Here is a 19,682-nt window from a genome sequence, read left to right as displayed (position 1 = left end):
GCCATCCATAGTGATTTTGGAGCCCAGGAAAATAAAATCTGTCACTGTTTCCATTTTTTCTCCATCAGTTTGCCATGATGGAGAAGGAAATGGCAACCCACTCCAGTACTCTTGCCTGGAGAATCCCATGGATGGAGGAGCCTGGTGGGCTACAGTCCATGGGGTCGCAAAGAGTCGGACATGACTGAGCAACTTCCTGACTTCCCTTTTGCCATGAAGTGATGGAACTGGGTGCTATGATCTTAATTTTTGTAATGTTGAATTTTAAGCCAGCTTTTTCGATATCCTCTTTCACTTTTATCAAAAGGCTCTTTAGTTGCTCTTTGCTTTCTGCCGTTAGAGTGTTACTATCTGCATATCTGAGGTTGTTGATAATTTCTCCAGGAAATCTTGATTCCAGCTTATGATTGATCCAACCTGATATTTTGCATGATGTACTCTACATATAAGTTAAATAAGCAGGGTGACTATATACAGTCTTGATGTACTCTTTTCCCAATTTCTAACCAGTCTCTTGTTTCCTGTCTGGTTCTAACTGTTGCTTCTTGACCCACATACAGGTTTCTCAGGAGACAGGTAAGGTGGTCTGGTATTCCCATCTCTTTAAGAGTTTTGCAGTTTATTGTGATCCACACAGTCAAAGGTTTTAGCATAGTCAGTGAAGCAGAAGTAGATGTTTTCCTGGAATTCCCATGCTTTCTCTATGATCCAGTGGACGTTGGCAATTTGATCTGTTTCCTCTGCTTTTTCTAAATCCAGCTTGTACATTTGGAAGTTCTCTGTTCACATACTGTTGAAACATAGGATTTTGAGCATTACCTTGATAGCATGTGAAATGAGTGCAACTTACAGTAGTTTGAACATTGTTTGGCATTGCCCTTCTTTGGGATTGGAATGAAAGCTGACCTTTTCTGGTCCTGTAGCCAGAGCTGAGTTTCCCAAATTTGCTGGCATATTGAGTGCACTTTCACAGCATCATCTTTTAGGATTTTCAATAACATAGCTATTGACAAATTAGAATTTTAGAGAGATGTCTGTTCTCAGACTTGATCAACCACTGAAGTCTAAAGCATGTAAAAAAATTATACTAATAGAGTTCATTCCTTCAGAAAATAGGCACTTATCTTAGTTTAAAGACAAATGTAGAAAATGTAGAGCCCTTAGGAGATCACAATCTTCTTAAGGACATATGATTTACTTACTAATAACTGCAGCAAGAAGACACTGTAAGATACTTGCTTTGTACTTGGTACCTTGTTTTCAGTTCAAAGCAGTCAGCAATCCTTTCATTCTAGGCTGGTCAAGCAGGGCTTCAAGAAGAGGAAGTAGAATTTGGTCCAAAACTTTTAAGAGCGGATAAGACGACTGAGTGAATGACAACAGGAAGATTTTAATAAGAGTAGAGTAGAGAGGGGTAGAAGCAATTCTATGACATTTAACATATTTTTTTTCACCAAGTGTTTAGCTCTCTTTTCTATGCGAAACTGTGAAGCTGCTCAGGATGCTTTTCAAAGATAATGAATAAACCTATAAGTTGCACTTGTTAATACATACAATTTTTGTTGTTCAGTCACTAAGTTGTGTCCAACTCCTTGTGACCAAGTGGACTGCAGCACGCCAGGTTTCCCTGCCCTTCACTGTCTCCCAGTTCAGTTCACTTCAGTTGCTCAGTCGTGTCTAACTCTGTGACCCCATGGACTGCAGCACACCAGGCTTCCCTGTCCATCACCAACTCCCGTAGTTTACTCAAACTCATGTCCAGTGAGTTGGTGATGCCATCCAGCCATCTCATCCTCTGTCATCCCTTTCTTCCTCCTGCCTTCAATCTTTCCCAGCATCAGGGTCTTTTCAGATGAATCAGTTCTTTGCATCAGATAGTCAAAGTATTGAAGTTTCAGCTTCAGCAGCAGTCCTTCCAATGAATATTCAGGACTTACTTCCTTTAGGATGGACTGGTTGGACCTCCTTGCTATCCAGGGGACTCTCAGTGAACACCCTCTTCCAACAACACAAGAGAAGACTCTACATATGGACATCACCAGATGGTCAGTACCAAAATAAGATTGATTGTATTCTTTGCAGCCAAAGATGGAGAAGCTCTATACAGTCAGCAAAAACAAGACTGGGAGCTGACTGTGGCTCAGACCATGAACTCCTTATTGCCAAATTCAGACTTAAATTGAAGAAAGTAGGGAAAACCACTAAACCATTCAGGTATGACCTAAATCAAATTCCTTACGATTATACAGTGCAAGTGACAAATAGATTCAGGGGATTAGATCTGATAGACAGAGTGCCTGAAGAACTATGGACGGGATGGAGGTTCATGACATTGTACAGGAGGACGTGATCAAGACCATCTCCAATAATAAGAAATGCAAAAAGTCAAGATGTTGTCTGAGGAAGCCTTAAAAATAGCTGAGAAAAGAAGAGAAGCAAAAGGCAGAGGAGAAAAGGAAAGATATACCTATTTGAATGCAGAGTTCCAATGAATAGTAAGAAGAGATAAGAAAGCCTTCCTCGGTGATCAATGCAAAGAAATAGAGGAAAATAACAGAATGGGAAAGACTAGAGATCTCTTCAAGAAAATTAGAGATACCAAGGGAACATCTCATGCAAAGATGGGCTCAATAAAGGACAGAAATGGTATGGACCTAACAGAAGCAGAAGATATTAAGAAGAGGTGGCAAGAATACACAGAAGAACTATACAAAAAAGATCTTCACGACCCAGATAATCTCGATGGTGTGATCACTCACCTAGAACCAGACGTCCTGGAGTGCAAAGTCAAGTGGGCCTTAGGAAGCATCACTACGAACAAAGCTAGTGGAGGTGATGGAATTCCAATTGAGCAATTTCAAATCGTGAAAGTGCTGCACTCAATATGCCAGCAAATTAGGAAAACTCAGCAGTGGCCACAGGATTGGAAAAGGTCAGTTTTCATTCCAGTCCGAAAGAAAGGCAATGCCAAAGAATGCTGTAACTGCCGCACAATTGCACTCATCTCACAAGCTAGTAAAATAATGCTCAAAGCTCTCCAAGCCAGGCTTCAACAGTGTGTGAACCATGAATTTCCAGATGTTCAGGCTGGTTTTACAAAAGGCAGAGGAACAGATATCAAATTGCCAACATCCACTGGATCATTGAAAAAGCAAGAGAGTTCCAGAAAACCATCTACTTCTGCTCTATTGACTATGCCAAAGCCTTTGATTGTCTCCCAGAGTTTGCTCAGATTTGTATCCATTGAATCAATGATGCTATCCAACCATCTCCTCCTTTGTTGCCTGCTTCTCTTCCTGCCGTTTGTCTTTCCCAGCATCTGGTTCTTTTCCAGTGAGTCGACTCCTCACATCGGGTGCAGGTGGCTAAAGTTTTGGAACTTCGGCATCAGTCCTTCCAATGAATATTCCAGGTTGATTTCCTTTAGTATTGACTGGTTTGATCTCCTTGTTGTCCAAGGGACTCTCAAGTGTCTTCTCCAGCACCACAGTTCGAAAGCAACAATTCTTTGGCACTCAGCCTTCTTTGTGGTCCAGCTCTCACATCCATACATGACTGTTGGAAAAATCATGTTTTTGACTGTGTGGACCTTTGCCGGCAAAGTGACAACTCTGTGTTTTAAGACAGTAACCAGGTTTGTCATAGCTTTTCTTCCAAAGAGCAAGTGTCTTTTAATTTCATGGCTGCAGTCACTGTCCCATGTGGTGGGACATTAAACAAATATCAATACATTTAATATGATTCCTATTTCATACAGGGATAATATGATCACAGGGAGTTAGATGGGAAATTAATAAGAAAAGATATCCAGAAAATAACCCAAATATTTGGAAATTAGTGTATTTCTGCATAATATATGCATAAAAGAAGGAATCACAAGGAAAATTAGAAAATATTTTGAACTTAGTAGCAGTGCTTATTGAGAAATTTATTTCAATAAGCTTTTAAATGTTTATATTAGAAAAGAACAGTCTAGAATCAGTTGTAAGCTTCTACCCCAAGAGCCTAGAAAAAGACAGGAGATTAAACCTAAAGAAAGTAGAAAGCAGGACATAGTAAAGGGTAAAAATGGAAATTAGTCAAACAGAAAATGTGCAAACAATAAACTAATAATACCAAAAATTAGTTTTTTGAAAAGATAGTAAAATTGACAAAACCTTTTGTTTGATAAGGTTTCTCAGCCTTGGCTATGTTGACCCTTTCAGGCTGATAATTGTTATGGGACGCCGTCTTATATGTTGTATGATGTTTGGCTGTATGCTTGGTTTACCCCCCAATGCCAGTAGAACCCCTTCTCCCAGTTGTGACGACTAAAAATGTCTCCAGACATTGGCAGATATCCCCTGGAGATGTGTGGCAAATTCATTCCTCTTTGAGACCACTCCGTGCATGCTGTCACTTCAGTTGTGTCCCACTCTTTGCGAACCTATGAACTGTAGCCACCAGGCTTCTCAGTCCATGAGGATTCTCCAGGCAAGAATACTGGAATGGGTTGCCATGCCTTCCTCTAAGGAATCATCCTGACCGAGGGATTGAACCCACATCTCTTACGTGCATTGACAGGCGGGTTCTTTACCACTTATGCCACCTAGGAAACCCCTGAAACCACTATGTTAGACCCCTCAAGAAAAAAAGACAAAAATTAGCAACATTAGTGAAATAAAGAAGAGACTTCATATAGATTTATAAACATTAAAAGGATAAAAAAGGCATAATATAAGCCAATTCATGCTAGTAAATTCTGTATCCTAAATGAAGTAGATATATTTCTGGAAAAATGCAAACTACTAAAACTGACTTAAGGTGAAATAGAAAACCTGATAGCTTTATACTGATTTTAGAAAACTAGATTTGCAACTAAAAGCTTTCCCACAAATAAAGATGCAAATGACTTCATTGATGAATTCTATTAAACATTTAAGGAAAAAGGCATACTAGTCCTATACAAACTCAGCAAACAGGAAGAGTGAACACTTCCAGTTCACTTTATATGGCCAATATTACCTTGATACCAAAACAAATTACTAGAAAAGAAATCTATGTATCAAGAGACTTCAGTCCAGTCGCTCAGTTGTGTCAGACTCTTTCTGACCCCATAGCAGCAGCACACCAAGAGCCTTAATAAACAACAAAATATGAGCAGAGGAGATCCAGCCAGCAAAACAAAAACAAACCAAAACTAGAAGAAAAAACCCCAAAACATTGCACACGTGCAAAACACAGTGACCACTATGTTAGGTTTACTCCTGGGAGTGCAAATTTTGTTTACTATATGATATTAATTTATTTCAACATATTAGCAGTAGTGTAAGTTGGGAGAACCACGTTATCATCCCATTGGTATAGAAGTGTCTGAAAAAAATTCAACATGTTGTTCATAAAAAATAACAGCATATTAGGAATACAAGATAGAAAGAACTTTCTCAACCTGATAAGGCATCTACAGAAACCAATTAACATACTTAATGGTGAAAGATGATGTTCTTTCTCAGATCTCAAAAGAGGCAAAAATGTCTGCTCTCACTTTTGCTCTATATTGCTGTGGTTTTGCTAGCACAATAAGAAAAAGATACAAAAGACACACAGATGAGAGAAGACAAAATAAAACTGTCTGTATTTGTTAATAATACTGGATTTATAGAAAATCCTGAGAAGTGCATAAGCAAGCCTCTAGAACCAGTAAAGCTGAGTAGTAGTGTGAAAGGCTTAGTATAGAAAAATTGATTGTACATGTATGTGTTAGGAACCAACAGTTGGAAAATGAAAAGATGTTAAAATTCACAGTAGCGTCCGAAAAGGTTAAATGGTTAGAATAACAAAATATACAAAACCAGTGCACTAAAAACTACGCAATAATGATGGAATGTATTTCTTTTCCACTCAACAAACTGTTAAGTATACGCCAAGCCCAACTCGTTGTGCTGAAGACATAGAAATAGGGTGCTGCCATAGCCCTAGCAGAGACAAATAAGAAAGCAGAAAGCATAGCATTGTGATAGAAATGTGCAGATGGTGTGTGGTGCAATACATGGCATGTCCTTCCAGAAGGATGCAGTGATTGTCCCAATATTCAATCAGTCTGGAAGAGAAAAACCTAAATCATTGAGGACGTAAACCATGTTCATAGTTCAGAGAACACAGTAGTATTAAAACATCATTATCTTACCACGTTTTACTTTGCATTTGCCTGGCTGTCGATAGAATTTAATCTCCCCCATTATACTGACGGAGATTTTTTTCAAAAAGTACTTAGTCTACCTAGTCATTTTTCCGTTTTACACTTGGGTTTTGTTTTCTTTGCTGAATTCTAGGAGTTCTTTATATATACTAGATAGGTTCTTTGTTGGTTATGCATGTCACAAATATCTACTCTCATTCATTGGCATGTGTTTTAAAATCTTTTTAGTGGTATCTTCTGATGAATGCACATTAATTTTACTTTTATGGAAAGATTCTACAGCTAGTGCTTTTTGTACCTTCTTGAGAAATCCTTCCTACTCAAGATCATAAAGATATTCTATTTTTTAAAAGTTTCTTAGATGTTCCTTTCAAATTTTGATTTTTATCCCACTGGGAACTAATTTTTCTTTTTTTCATAGATTCTAAAGTGGTCTGTCTTTACCATTACTTTTTGGTGTGGAAAATGTTAATTTAATGGTATTTTCTATGTTATAGCTTAGGAGACTGTGAAAACTCCTCATTAATATTTTGAAGGTTCTCTGGATTTTAATAATCAGTTTATTGAATATTTTCTTCATAGTTTTTATACCTAAAGAAAACTATTTAAGTGCAAAAGAAATGTGGAATCAGCTTTTCAGAATAATTTGCCTACCTGAAAAGATGGTCGTGTGCTGATATTTTTCCTTTAAAATATTTCTAACAGTTTGAATATTGTTGATTTGAGGACCACATAGATGTGTTTTGCTTATCCCTCACAATGGTATGAACTTTTTGGAGTTGCTGAAATTCTCAAGTCAGATGATTTCACTTAACATTTTGTTGTGTCCTGATCAACTGAATGATTTTCTATACTAGGTCTGCATTCTCACCTGACAACAATTAACTGAAGCCAGCTCTTGGTTGGAGCCTGTGTTCTCCCTTTCTCCCCAGTGGTTATTTGCCTTGAGTAATAAAGTAATGTGCCTCCCCTTGAGTTGTGACCTCTGCTATAGACCTGTGTTTAGAATATATTTACTCAAGAATTCTGAACAAATTTCTAGCCAACAGATGTTATATACTGATTGACCTGGTCTCTATCTAGAACTGATAAAGTTTTTTGCCAGAATGGCCATATGGGTCATATTTTTTAAAATATACATAATATATATTATCAGAGTAGATGTTAAAAAGGCATTTCATGAATTATAACAAATTTTATTTAAGTATAGTTTGTGTTAATTTCTGCTGTACAGCAAAGTGATTTGGTTATACATACATATATTCCCAGGATGTTGACTATAGCTCCCTGTGCTATACATATAGTAGCACTTACTGTTGATCCATTCTATGCAGTTTGCAAGTTCTAATCCCAAACACCTGACCTTCCCCGCCCCCAAAGCTTCCCAGTATTTATGTGAGGTAGCCTGGGGCACTGATTTTTGGCCCAGATACAGTAGGTTGATATATAAAGCTATTGAAAAGCCAGCTGCTTAGATGCAGTAACTAAGAGACCCCCCCGCCCCACCTGCCCCCCCCTTTGTCTTGTTGCCCCTACCAGGGCTGCTGGGAACCTCAAAGTTGGAACACAGTTGAAATAGTTTTTCTGAAATATCTCCAAGCAGCTCAAGTCTTATTGGAAACTTGCAACCCAAACCCTTTAAAAACCAAAGTTCATTTTACCTAATCAAATTGACTCCTTACAATTGTGTAATATTTCAAACACTCATAGAGAATAATACAACAAACATTTTTGTACCTCCTTCTCATCTTTATTGAATCTTAACGTTTGCTTTGTTGTTTGGTGTTTTAAGTAATTTTTTAAGTTGGAATATAGTTGATTTATAGTGTGTTAGTTTCTGCTGTGTAGCAGAGTGAATTATTTAGATATAAATCCACTGTTTTTTTTATTCTTTTCCTATAATAGATCATTACAAAGTATTGAGTAGAGTTCCCTGTACTACACAGGAGATCCTTATTTATCTGTTTCATGCACAGTAGTGTGTACAGGTCAGTTCCAATCTCTCCGTTTATCCCTCTTCTCCCCTCTGGTAACCATGACATTGTTTTCTAGATCTGTGACTCTATTTCCCTTTTGTAAACAAATTCTTCTGTACCATTTTTTTAGCTTCCACATATTAAGCCATATTATATGGTATTTGTCTTTCTGTGTCTGACATACTTTACTCACTGTGATTCTCTCTTCAGTTCATCCATGTTGCTGCAAATGGCATTATTTCATTCCTTTTTATGGCTGAGTAATAATTCTGTTGTATATAGGTACCACATTTCTTTGGGGGTTTCTAGGTGGCTCAGGGGTAAAGAGTCGGCCTGCCAAGCAGGAGACACAGGTTTGATCTGTGTGTTGGGAAGATCCCCTGGAGAAGGAAATGGCAATCCACTTCAGTGTTCTTGCCTAGGAAATCCCATTGACAGAGGAGCCTGGTGGGCTATATAGTCCATAGGGTCACAAAGAGCTGGACACCACTGAGCGACTAAGCAAGCACACACCACATTTCTTTCTTTATTCCTTTGTCGATGGGCATTCAGGTTGCTTCCATGTCCTGACTATTGTAAATAGATCTTCAGTAAACATTGGGGTTACATGTATCTTTTCAAATTATGGTTTTCTCCAGGTAATGAATTTGAGTGTTCTTTCCACAAAAAAAAGTTTGCATGCCTACTTTGTGCCAGTCCTATTCTAATCATTAAGGATACAGCTGTTAACAAGACAGTTAAAAATTCTTCTCCTGACAAAAGTTAGGTGAAAGAAATCATTTCTAACACTGCGGAAACATTTTTCTCAGCTATATGTTAATTTGTGTTAAAATCAAGTGGAATAAACACAAATACTTCAAAACATGTCCAAAGAAATAAAGCTCCGGATGAAGTAATAATAGTCTGATAATAAAATTATTATTTTAAAAAGAACTTCTGGTCCTTGGGAATTGCTAGGATTCAGAACCTTCAGAAAGGAATGCAGCACACACACTGTCATAAAATAGAGACAAGTATCACCTGAATGGCTGAACCTAGGAAAAACAGCACAAGTGTGGAGAACTGTAAATCACGATGCCTTACACATCTCTGATTTAAAAGTTTTAAAGTACGATTAGAATACTTTGTACATGTGATTTTATTTCTCTATCAGTAACATCTCTAGATCAAGCTAAAAGTCTCTTAAAATCAGGAAAAGAATAATGCATCCTCCCCACCCCCAATAAACATTTAACATTATTTGTTAAATTTTTTTTAAAAGACAAGTCTTACTTGAGGTTTCGTTTGAACTATTGATATGAGTATGTTTTTCCCATATCCTGTGGTAAATGTATTCTTTTCAATTTTTGCTTTTCCTTTTGATATATATTCCAACTTGGAAAAGTTGCAAGAATAGTACAGAGAGCTCCTGTATTCTCCGGATGTTGACAGTTCCCATTTTTACTGCTCCCTTCTTATAAGCACAAAGCTATGTATAACAAAATCACCCAATTCAGTTCATTGATTCCATTCCTGATGTTTGTGTTTAGACTTATAAGAAATAGTGATTTACAGTCATCCTCCTGTGTGGTGTTTTCCATATTAGGTCACTTATACTATACCTGTCTGTATTTTAAGACAGTGTATGTGATACATTGAAATTGTATTGTAATTAGAAAACCACTCAGTGGGATTTATTCTAGTAACAGAATTAGGAGGAAAGTATCACTTCAGTAGACACGGAAAAAAAAAATGTATTTGGAAAAAACTGAGCACAATGGGACTTTACTGGTAGTCCAGTGATTGAGAATGCACCTTCCCATGCAGGGACGAGGATGCAATCCCTGTCGGGGAACTAAGATCCTGCATGCTGGGCATAGGCAAACAAAAAGAAAACAAACCAGAATTTATTCGTGATTAAAAAGTCTTGTCAAAATAGAAATAGAGGTACAGCTTCAATATTTGACAGTGGTTACTCGTTAGGTAAGGCTGATTTATTTAAAGAAGCATTTTTGATGGTATGAGGAAATGGTTGTGATTGGATAAATGAAAAAGAAATGACTATATGGTTATTTCCATCTTTATGGAGAAAAAACACCAGCATAAAATACACAAAAACGTAAATAGTGATTATTTTCTGGAGTTGAGAAATTATGTTATTTTTCCATTTTAGAGTGATTCTGAAATGTGCATTTGTTAGTTTTATAACGATAAATAAGACCAGAGTTTATTTTATAATTAAGACTTTTAATCAGAAATTTAACTGCCTAAAAATATTTATTATTTTTTCTTTTTATTTCTTTAGTGCTTTCTAGTATGAATTGCAAAACCCATTAAAGTGTGAAACTTAATAGTTTTAAGGAGCCTAAATCAAGGCAGCTTTGATAATAAGTGTAAAAGGAACATAATTGATAATGTTACAAAATATCAAATGATATGCTTGTGCATATGAACAAGAAGAGATAAGAAAGCCTTCCTCAGCGATCAATGCAAAGAAATAGAGGAAAACAACAGAGTGGGAAAAACTAGAGATCTCTTCAAGAAAATTAGAGATACCAAGGGAACATTATATGCAAAGATGGGCTCGATAAAGGACAGAAATGGTATGGACCTAACAGAAGCAGAAGATATTAAGAAGAGATGGCAAGAATACACAGAAGAACTGTACAAAAAAAATCTTCATGACCCAGATAATCACGATGGTGTGATCACTGACCTAGAGCCAGACATCCTGGAATGTGAAGTCAAGTGGGCATTAGAAAGTATCACTACGAACAAAGCTAGTGGAGGTGATGGAATTCCAGTGGAGCTGTTTCAAATCCTGAAAGATGATGCTGTGAAAGTGCTGCACTCAGTATGCCAGCAAATTTGGAAAACTCAGCAGTGGCCACAGGACTGGAAAAGGTCAGTTTTCATTCCAATCCCAAAGAAAGGCAATGCCAAAGAATGCTCAAACTACTGCACAATTGCACTCATCTCACACGCTAGTAAAGTAATGCTCAAAATTCTCCAAGCTAGGCTTCAGCAATATGTGAACTGTGAACTTCCTGATGTTCAAGCTGGTTTTAGAAAAGGCCAGAGGAACCAGAGATCAAATTGCCAACATCCGCTGGATCATGGAAAAGGCAAGAGAGTTCCAGAAAAACATCTATTTCTGCTTTATTGACTATGCCAAAGCCTTTGACTGTGTGGATCACAATAAACTGTGGAAAATTCTGAAAGAGATGGGAATACCAGACCACCTGATCTGCCTCTTGAGAAATTTGTATGCAGGTCAGGAAGCAACAGTTAGAACTGGACATGGAACAACAGACTGGTTCCAAATAGGAAAAGGAGTACGTCAGTGGTGTATATTGTCACCCTGCTTGTTTAACTTCTATGCAGAGTACATCATGAGAAATGCTGGACTGGAAGAAACACAAGCTGGAATCAAGGTTGCCGGGAGAAATATCAATAACCTCAGATATGCAGATGACACCACCCTTATGGCAGAAAGTAAAGAGGAGCTAAAAAGCCTCTTGATGAAAGTGAAAGTGGAAAGTGAAAAAGTTGGCTTAAAGCTCAACATTCAGAAAACGAAGATCATGGCATCCGGTCCCATCACTTCATGGAAAATAGTTGTGGAAACAGTGTCAGACTTTATTTTTCTGGGCTCCAAAATCACTGCAGATGGTGACTGCAGCCATGAAATGAAAAGATGTTACTCCTTGGAAGGAAAGTTATGACCAACCTAGATAGCATATTCAAAAGCAGAGACATTTCTTTGCCAACAAAGGTCCATCTAGTCAAGGCTATGGTCATGTATGGGTGTGAGAGTTAGACTATGACGAAGGCTGAGCACTGAAGAATTGATGCTTTTGAACTGTGGTTGTTGGAGAAGACTCTTGAGAGTCTCTTGGTCTGCAAGGAAATCCAACCAGTCCATTTTGAAGGAGATCAGCCCTGGGATTTCTTTGGAAGGAATGATGCTAAAGCTGAAACTCCAGTACTTTGGCCACCTCATGCGAAGTGTTGACTCATTGGAAAAGACCCTGATGCTGGGAGGGATTGGGGGCAGAAGGAGAAGGGGACGACAGAGGATGAGATGGCTGGATGGCATCACTGACTCGATGGACGTGAGTCTCTGAAATCCGGGAGTTGGTGATGGACAGGGAGGCCTGGAGTGCTGCGATTCATGGGGTCGCAAAGAGTCGGACACGACTGAGCGACTGAATTGAACTGAACTGATGAAGCTGCCAGGGCTTCCCAGGTGGCACTAGTTGTAAAGAATCCACCTGCCAATGTAGGAGACAAAAGAGAGTTGGGTTCGTTCTCTGGCTCAGGAAGATCCCCTGGAGGAGGGCATGGCAACCCACTCTTGTATTCTTGCCTAAAGAGTTCCATGGACAGAGGAGCCTGGGGGCTACAGTCCATAGGGTTGCAAAGAGTTGGACTGAAGTGGCTTAGCATGCATGCACATGAAGCTATGAAGTTTTTTTTTCCTCTTTGCTGGGTCTTTGTTATGGAGTACAGGCTCCGGGGGCTTCCCTGATGACTCAGAGGGTAAAGAATCTGCCGGCAATGGAGGAGACCCAGGTTCAGTCCCTGAGTCAGAAGATTCCCTGGAGATCAGGGCAACCCACTCCAGTATTCTTGCCTGGAGATTCACATGGACAGAGGAGCCTGGCAGGCTACAGTCCATGGGGTTGCAAAGAGTCAACTATTGAAGGGACTTCGCACGCGCTCACAAGCTCTAGAGTGCATGGGCTCAGTAGTTGGAGCATATTATCTTAGTTGCCCCACAGCATGTGGGATTTCAGTTTGCTGACGAGGGATTGAACTCAGTCCCCTGCGTTGGAAGGCAAATTCTTGGCTACTGGACAGGTAAGTCCCAAGCCATGAAATTTTTACCTGAGCTAGATATAACTTTAATAATGAGAGTCTTAAGTTCTTCATAAATGTGGTACAAATGCAGATAATGCATCTGTCAGTAATCCAAATGTTAGTACTTATCCATGCTTGTGGTCTTTACTCAAATTCTTAAATGAAGATGTACATAGTAACTGCTGGTTTGTTTTGTGATGGAGATGAGTAAATATATATACTTTTTCACTGGCTTCTAAATATCAAGAGTTGACTTTTTTTCTTTTATACATTTTTGCAGATGGTAGTAAAGACTTTTATGGATATGGATCAGGACTCAGAAGATGAAAAACAGCAGTATCTCCCACTAGCCTTGCATCTAGCATCTGAATTTTTTCTCAGGAATCCCAATAAAGATGTGCGTCTCCTTGTAGCATGTTGTTTGGCTGACATCTTTCGAATCTATGCCCCAGAAGCTCCATATACTTCCCATGATAAACTTAAGGTAAATACAACCTTTACAAAATTGGTTATCTTTTATAGTTTAGCTTAATACCCTTAGGAACATAGGTTTCATTTTAGTCACCTTGTCATCGTAAGAAGATTATGTCATAAGTTCTAAAAACAAAATAATTATTTATTCAGTTAGTATTCATTGAATATCCATAAAATGACTGGTATATTTATGAGACATTTGAAAGATACAGATCAAAACGGTCCCTGTCTGCTCATATCTGACCTTCAGGATAGCCGATCTTAAAGGCCAGGTGACTGAGTTGAAGGGATGGTGGATGAATGACACTTTTTAAAACAACTATATAACAGAATTCACACATTCAAATGACTATTTTCCTCTGCAGGTTATTTTATATGCAAAGCTACATGCTCATCTTGATGGTTCTGCCTTTGTTTGAAAAGTTTGAGGAGCTCCTCTTTTGAGTTGATCTCTTAAACTGTTTTCATATTATGAATACTTTCAGATAGCCCATAAATCAGTTTATTCCATATTGATACTATTTGGGGTTAAAACTTCTAAAGAAAGCTTATTAAGAAACAGAGCACTGTTGTGAAAAGTACAGTCCCTTGGACCAGTCTATTATTGGTTTTGTTCCACACAACTTTGTAGTCACACATCAAATTCAAAAATAGGTCTTGAAAATTATTATTTACATCTAGGGAATTGTAATGGAAGTACTTCATATCAAAGTACTTTAACTGAAGATAATTACCATGATACAATGTAGTCAATAAAGTGGAAGTTCTGTACTAGAAGAAAGGGTAACAAGACATAGAACCTATGATTCTCTCAGAATGAGAAAGCCTAAAGATATGTGGCAGTAATAATCTTTATCTTTGCTTCTAAAGGATGTAATTTTAAACGATTTGCTCTTTTCCAGATATTTTGAGTAATGGACTAGGCTAGTCCCAAGGATAATTTTCTTTTATTGTTGTCTTTAATAGAGAATGTATATATAGACTGTTAGAATATTGTGAAAGTGATAAGTATTTGTGTTTAAATTAATATATTTTATCATTTTTTAAAACAGGACATATTTTTGTTTATTACCAGACAGTTAAAAGGTTTGGAGGATACAAAGAGCCCGCAGTTTAATAGATACTTTTATTTATTAGAGGTAATATTTTTTTTATTTAATAAATACCACTATTTCATGTTGTAGGAAATTCTTTATAGTAACTTTATAATGTAAAATGAATCTTTTTGTTTGTTTTATACAAAGCCCACTTAAGAAAATGTCATTTACAATATGTTTTTTCATTCTTCATATCTTCATATTCCATGGGCAAAACTGTTACATTGAGACTTTATTTTCATGTTTTTATTCTTTTCTAATCCGAAAGGAGATTAAATCAAATTAATTTTCACTGCAGTTAATATTTTGTATGTATATATGTCCTACCAACCTCTGACAGTTTAGTATTTTTCAATAAGAAAAGGTTAATACCAACGGATACATATCTTTTTAAAGGTCAGAGTACGTGACTGCTGAAACAATTGTAGTTTTATATGTTGGGGTGTTATAAGCTTTAATATAGATTTCTAATTCTAAAAACTAAATTTTATTAATGAGCCTACTTTTGTGTAACTATTCTCTGTATGTGTGAATAATTTATTTATTTATTTATTTATTTAAGAATTTAGCGTGGGTTAAATCGTATAACATCTGCTTTGAATTGGAAGATTGCAATGAAATTTTTATTCAGCTTTTTAGGACTCTCTTCTCAGTGATCAAGTAAGTTATTTTTTAAGCTTTCTGTTTGTCTCTTTTTCTTGTTGTGCATATTGAATTATCACGTACTGTGTATTTACACTAAGATCTTTTAGGTAAAAGGAAATGTTTTCCTTAGAAGACTTAACATAAAGAGGAAAATAATTATGTTGTCTGAAAACTCTGTCTTTATACTGACATTTTAAGTTATGGTATCAAATGTATGTTGTTGTTTAGTCACTGAGTCATGTCTGATTCTTTGCGACCCCGTGGACTGTAGCCCACCAGATTTCAATCCAGTGCTTTATCTTGGTGTGTGTGTGTGATTTTAGTCCAGTACTTCGTGTGTGTGTGTGTGTGTGTGTGTGGTTTCATTCTAGTGCTTCATCCTGGTGTGTGTGTATGTGTGAGATTTCAATCTAGTGGGTGGGTGTGTGTGTGTGTGTGTGTGAGATTTCAATCCAGTGGTCTGTGTGTGTGTGTGTGTGTGTGTGTGTGTGTGTGTGTGTAGTAAACCAAGCATTGTTATGAGATGTGTTCTATAGCATTACATTATATACAAGCAATATATCTCAAATATATTTTAAATTTTCTAATAGCCACATTAAGAAAGGTAACATGAAACAAATGAAATTTATTTAAATAATTTACTTCAACATGTGGTTCTATCCAGACTTGAGTAGGGCAGTAGCCAAATGGCTATTGCATAGCGACTTCGGTATTGAATAGCACATTTCTGAAGTTTTCTGTAGGTTTCTAATGAATACTATTACGTATTTTTCTTTTCCTTAGTTAGAATGGTAGGAAGAGAATATAACTTGGGATAAAGTGGACCAACCTAGTCTAGTGATAGAAGCTTATGAAAAGATTGCATGAGAAAAAACTTTCTTTGACAACTAACTGAAGGTCCTTAAGTGAATGATAGACTGTATAAACTATACCTTTGTGTTGGTTAACTTTTGCTTCATAACAAAGCAACCCACAACTTGATAGTTTAAAACATACTCCATTTTATTTAGCTCATGATTCGGCTTGGTAGTTCTTTTTGTCAGGGCTGGACTTGCTCCTGTATTTGCAGTCAGTTAGCAGAACATTTGGCAACTGGCTGATGTACTAGGACAGCTGGGTCACATGTCACTCTGTCATCATCCAGCAGGCTAATCCAGGTCTCTTCATACGCTGACTCGGTTTCAGAAATTGCAAGAAGGGGCACACCCCACCACAGAAGCACTTTTTAAAACCTCGGCACACTTCATGTTTACTTTTAATTCATTGGCCGAGCAAGGCACATAGGCAAACCCAGATTCAAAGGTTGGTTAGATAGACTCCTATTTTGTTGGGAGGAGTAGCATTTTAAAGACATGTGCATACAGAGATGAGAATAGTTTGTGGCCATTGTTTGCTTTCTGCCACATATGTGCAACTTTTTTTTTTTTAATGTTAAAATTACCAACAAAATGAAAAAGAAACTCCTGAGTTGTTATCCTGCCCATTTTATTACCTTGACTGTCCACTTGCTGCTGCTGCTGCTGCTAAGTCGCTACAGTCATGTCCGACTCTGTGCGACCCCACACACGGCAGCCCACCAGGCTCTGCCGTCCCTGGGATTCTCCAGGCAAGAACACTGGAGTGGGTTGCCATTTCCTTCTCCAGACTGTCCACTTAAGTCCACTTACTACTGTGCAGTTATACTTTTTTCTTCTATTAGTTTTACATACACATACTTGCTTTGATCCTTTTAATAGTTTTCTTTTCTGAATCTAAAGATCTAAATTTATTCTTGACCTAATTCTTTAATTGAAAAAAATCACAGTGAGGTAAATCAGTAAAATAAGACTTGCCTTTTGAAAGAGGAATTTATTGATTTGTATTTATTGACACATTTACCATATATCTGGTGTTCTTCATTCCTTTGTATATATGCAGGTTTCCATCTTGCATTATTTTACTTTAGTCTGAAAGACTTCCTTTAACATTTCCTATAGTTCAAGTCTACTGCTAATAGAATTCTTTCAGTTTTTCTGTGTCTGAAAAAACCCTTATTCCACCTTCGTTTTTGAAAGTTATATTCATGGTATGAATATTATGTTAATAATACTTTCCTCTCTTCTTTTCTGTCTCAGTACTTTTAAAGATGTTCCTCTATCTTTTTCTGGCTTACACTTTTTAAAATGATAAGTTTTTGTCATTTAAAATCTTTATTTCTCTGTTAATAATGTATCTTCTTTTTCTTTACCCACTTAAGATTTTCTCTGTATTGCTGCTTTTAAGCAATTCAATTATGATGTCTCACAGTGGAGTTTTCTTCCTGTTTGCTGTGCTTGGAGCTCACAGAGCTGCTTGGATATGTGGGTTTATGCTTCTGATTACTAGATGCCTTGTGAGTTGTAAGATTTTCCACTGTAGTTGAAACACACACGTTGTATGACCTGTGTGAATTCCAGGGATTATTCCTTCTACTCCTTTCAAGTGGTTCCTTCCCCAAACTCAAGAGATTTCTTTCCCAGCTTATGCTAATCACTAAGCACCTGAAGACTCAGGGGTAGTCTCTGTGAGCTTGCTCTCTTGAGTAGTTCTTTTCCCTCTGGTATTCTGCCCTGCAAACTGTAGTCTCTCCAGACCCAGATAAACCATTAGGCTCTGCTAGGATCTTCTCTTCCTGTACTGAAGCCTGGAAACTTTTATAGGTAGAAAAAGTAAGCTTCCCTTCTTTCAGCAGCATGTGTATAGGGTCTGATATGTTTTCATATATTTTGTTCATTTTTTTTTAAATTGTTTCAGGTAGAAGAGTAAATCCTGTTATTGAATCTTGGCTGAAACTAATGGAAATAATTTTTAAGTCTGTTTCATTTCTCTTTCCTTCACTCCTTTCCTAGTCACAAATGATATGGATCTGAGACCTAAATACTCTCTTCATTTTTTTGTATCAAGCTGAGTATCTCTGTTCTTCACTGCCTACCTCCCCCCCCCACACACACACACATACACACACACACACACTCCTATATAGTTGATTTTTGCACAGTCTTGGCCTTTAGTAAGCAAGATATTTGAGAGAGAGTATTTTTCTAAAAGTTGTAGAAAACTGTGAATCTAACAATAGGACAGTTTTTCACTAACTTTAAAAATTTTGATCTTTGATTTTACCACTAGGTGCCCAACAAGTGTATTATATATTATTTCAAGCTTATTTTTTAAATATTACAGATAAGAGATACATAAATGATAATAAAATTTAGATTAGTCTTAATTTAAACTTCCCTTTGTCTGTAGTAGTACAACTAAGTTATACCATTCTCTTGATTTGTCTTTGCATATATATTCTGATAAATGTGAAAACGAACAGGTCAAGTCTTTAGTTAAGATGCAGTCAGAGAGGTAGAAGCCTAGATGTTCTCTTGACTTAACAACAATTTTGTGGCCAGTCTTTTTGGGTAAGTTTATATCAGCACTAGACTTATTAATTGAGAAGTCCTGCCCTTGACTCTGCACTAGCTAAGGAAGCAGGACTGAAACTGATTCTGGCTTTATACCTTGTTGATTTTTCATTTGTTTGTTTGAAATTCTTTGAGAGACAGCAGGATGACTTTTTCAGAATCTTAAGTCATGAGTTCTGGTAGCATTTTACATGAGACTTTGGATTTTCAGTATTGTTGAACTAAAACTTCTAGTGGCAAAGATATGCAAGTGTTTACATAGGTCTTTTTTGTGTTTATAGTTCTGTCGTTTGGGGGGAATTATTAAAATCAAAAAGGATGAAAAGCTATCTACATTCTTTATCTTGTACATTTTTTGTTTCCTTAAAATTTTATCATTTTTTAAAATACAGGGGCATGTAAGCAAAGACTTCTTTAAGGCTGACATTTTTGTTTCATTGAATTTAACCCATTCTTTGAATTCTAGGTGTATGGGGCTTAATTAAATTTTTGTATGTGTGAAATAGTTTACAGTGATTCCTTAGCTGTTTTAGCAATAATCACGAGAGGAGCAAGTAAATATGGAACAGCCAGAATTTCTTTGCCATTATTGGTGTGGTTTGCTCAAGTGAAAAATCCTTTACATTTGAGATAGTTACTTTAAACTGGGAAGTTTAATTTTCTTTGGTTAAAAAAACAAAAAAAATTTTTCTTTGGTAAGCCTAATTTGTTTTTTCTTTTTTTTTTAAAGCAATAGCCACAATAAGAAGGTACAAATGCACATGTTAGACTTGATGAGTTCTATCATCATGGAAGGTGATGGAGTTACTCAAGAATTATTGGACTCCATTCTTATTAACCTCATTCCTGCACATAAGGTCTGTATAGTATGAAGATATTAAAGGTTAATATTTAATGGTAGTACTACACATATGAAAACTTGTTTTTCACCATTTGCAATCCCATGTAATTATTCCCACTGTCACTCTCCAGTCCCAAGTAAATTAAAGTAACACACATAAGTCTTATAGCTTGTTGTCTTTAAAAGACATATTTTCACTTG

The 19,682-nt window shown here is 36.9% G+C and overlaps 1 protein-coding gene across 4 annotated transcripts in view; it reads left to right on the top strand.

Moving 5' to 3' along the window:
• The window catches only part of PDS5A (PDS5 cohesin associated factor A), a 133,756-nt gene that overhangs the window by 31,186 nt on the left and 82,888 nt on the right, over positions 1-19,682 (top strand). For all 4 annotated transcript variants that reach the window (XM_070372283.1, XM_070372281.1, XM_070372282.1 and 1 more), the window contains exons 3-6: positions 13,277-13,480; positions 14,523-14,609; positions 15,130-15,227; positions 19,371-19,497. In XM_070372283.1, the coding sequence (XP_070228384.1) occupies positions 13,277-13,480; positions 14,523-14,609; positions 15,130-15,227; positions 19,371-19,497 (516 nt within the window). The remainder of the gene's footprint in view (positions 1-13,276; positions 13,481-14,522; positions 14,610-15,129; positions 15,228-19,370; positions 19,498-19,682) is intronic.

The sequence above is a fragment of the Bos mutus genome, chromosome 6 (assembly GCF_027580195.1).
Source record: "Bos mutus isolate GX-2022 chromosome 6, NWIPB_WYAK_1.1, whole genome shotgun sequence".
NCBI classification, from domain to species: Eukaryota; Metazoa; Chordata; class Mammalia; order Artiodactyla; family Bovidae; genus Bos; species Bos mutus.
The sequence above is the reverse complement of the archived record's forward strand: the minus strand, read 5'-3'. Positions and strand labels throughout refer to the sequence as shown.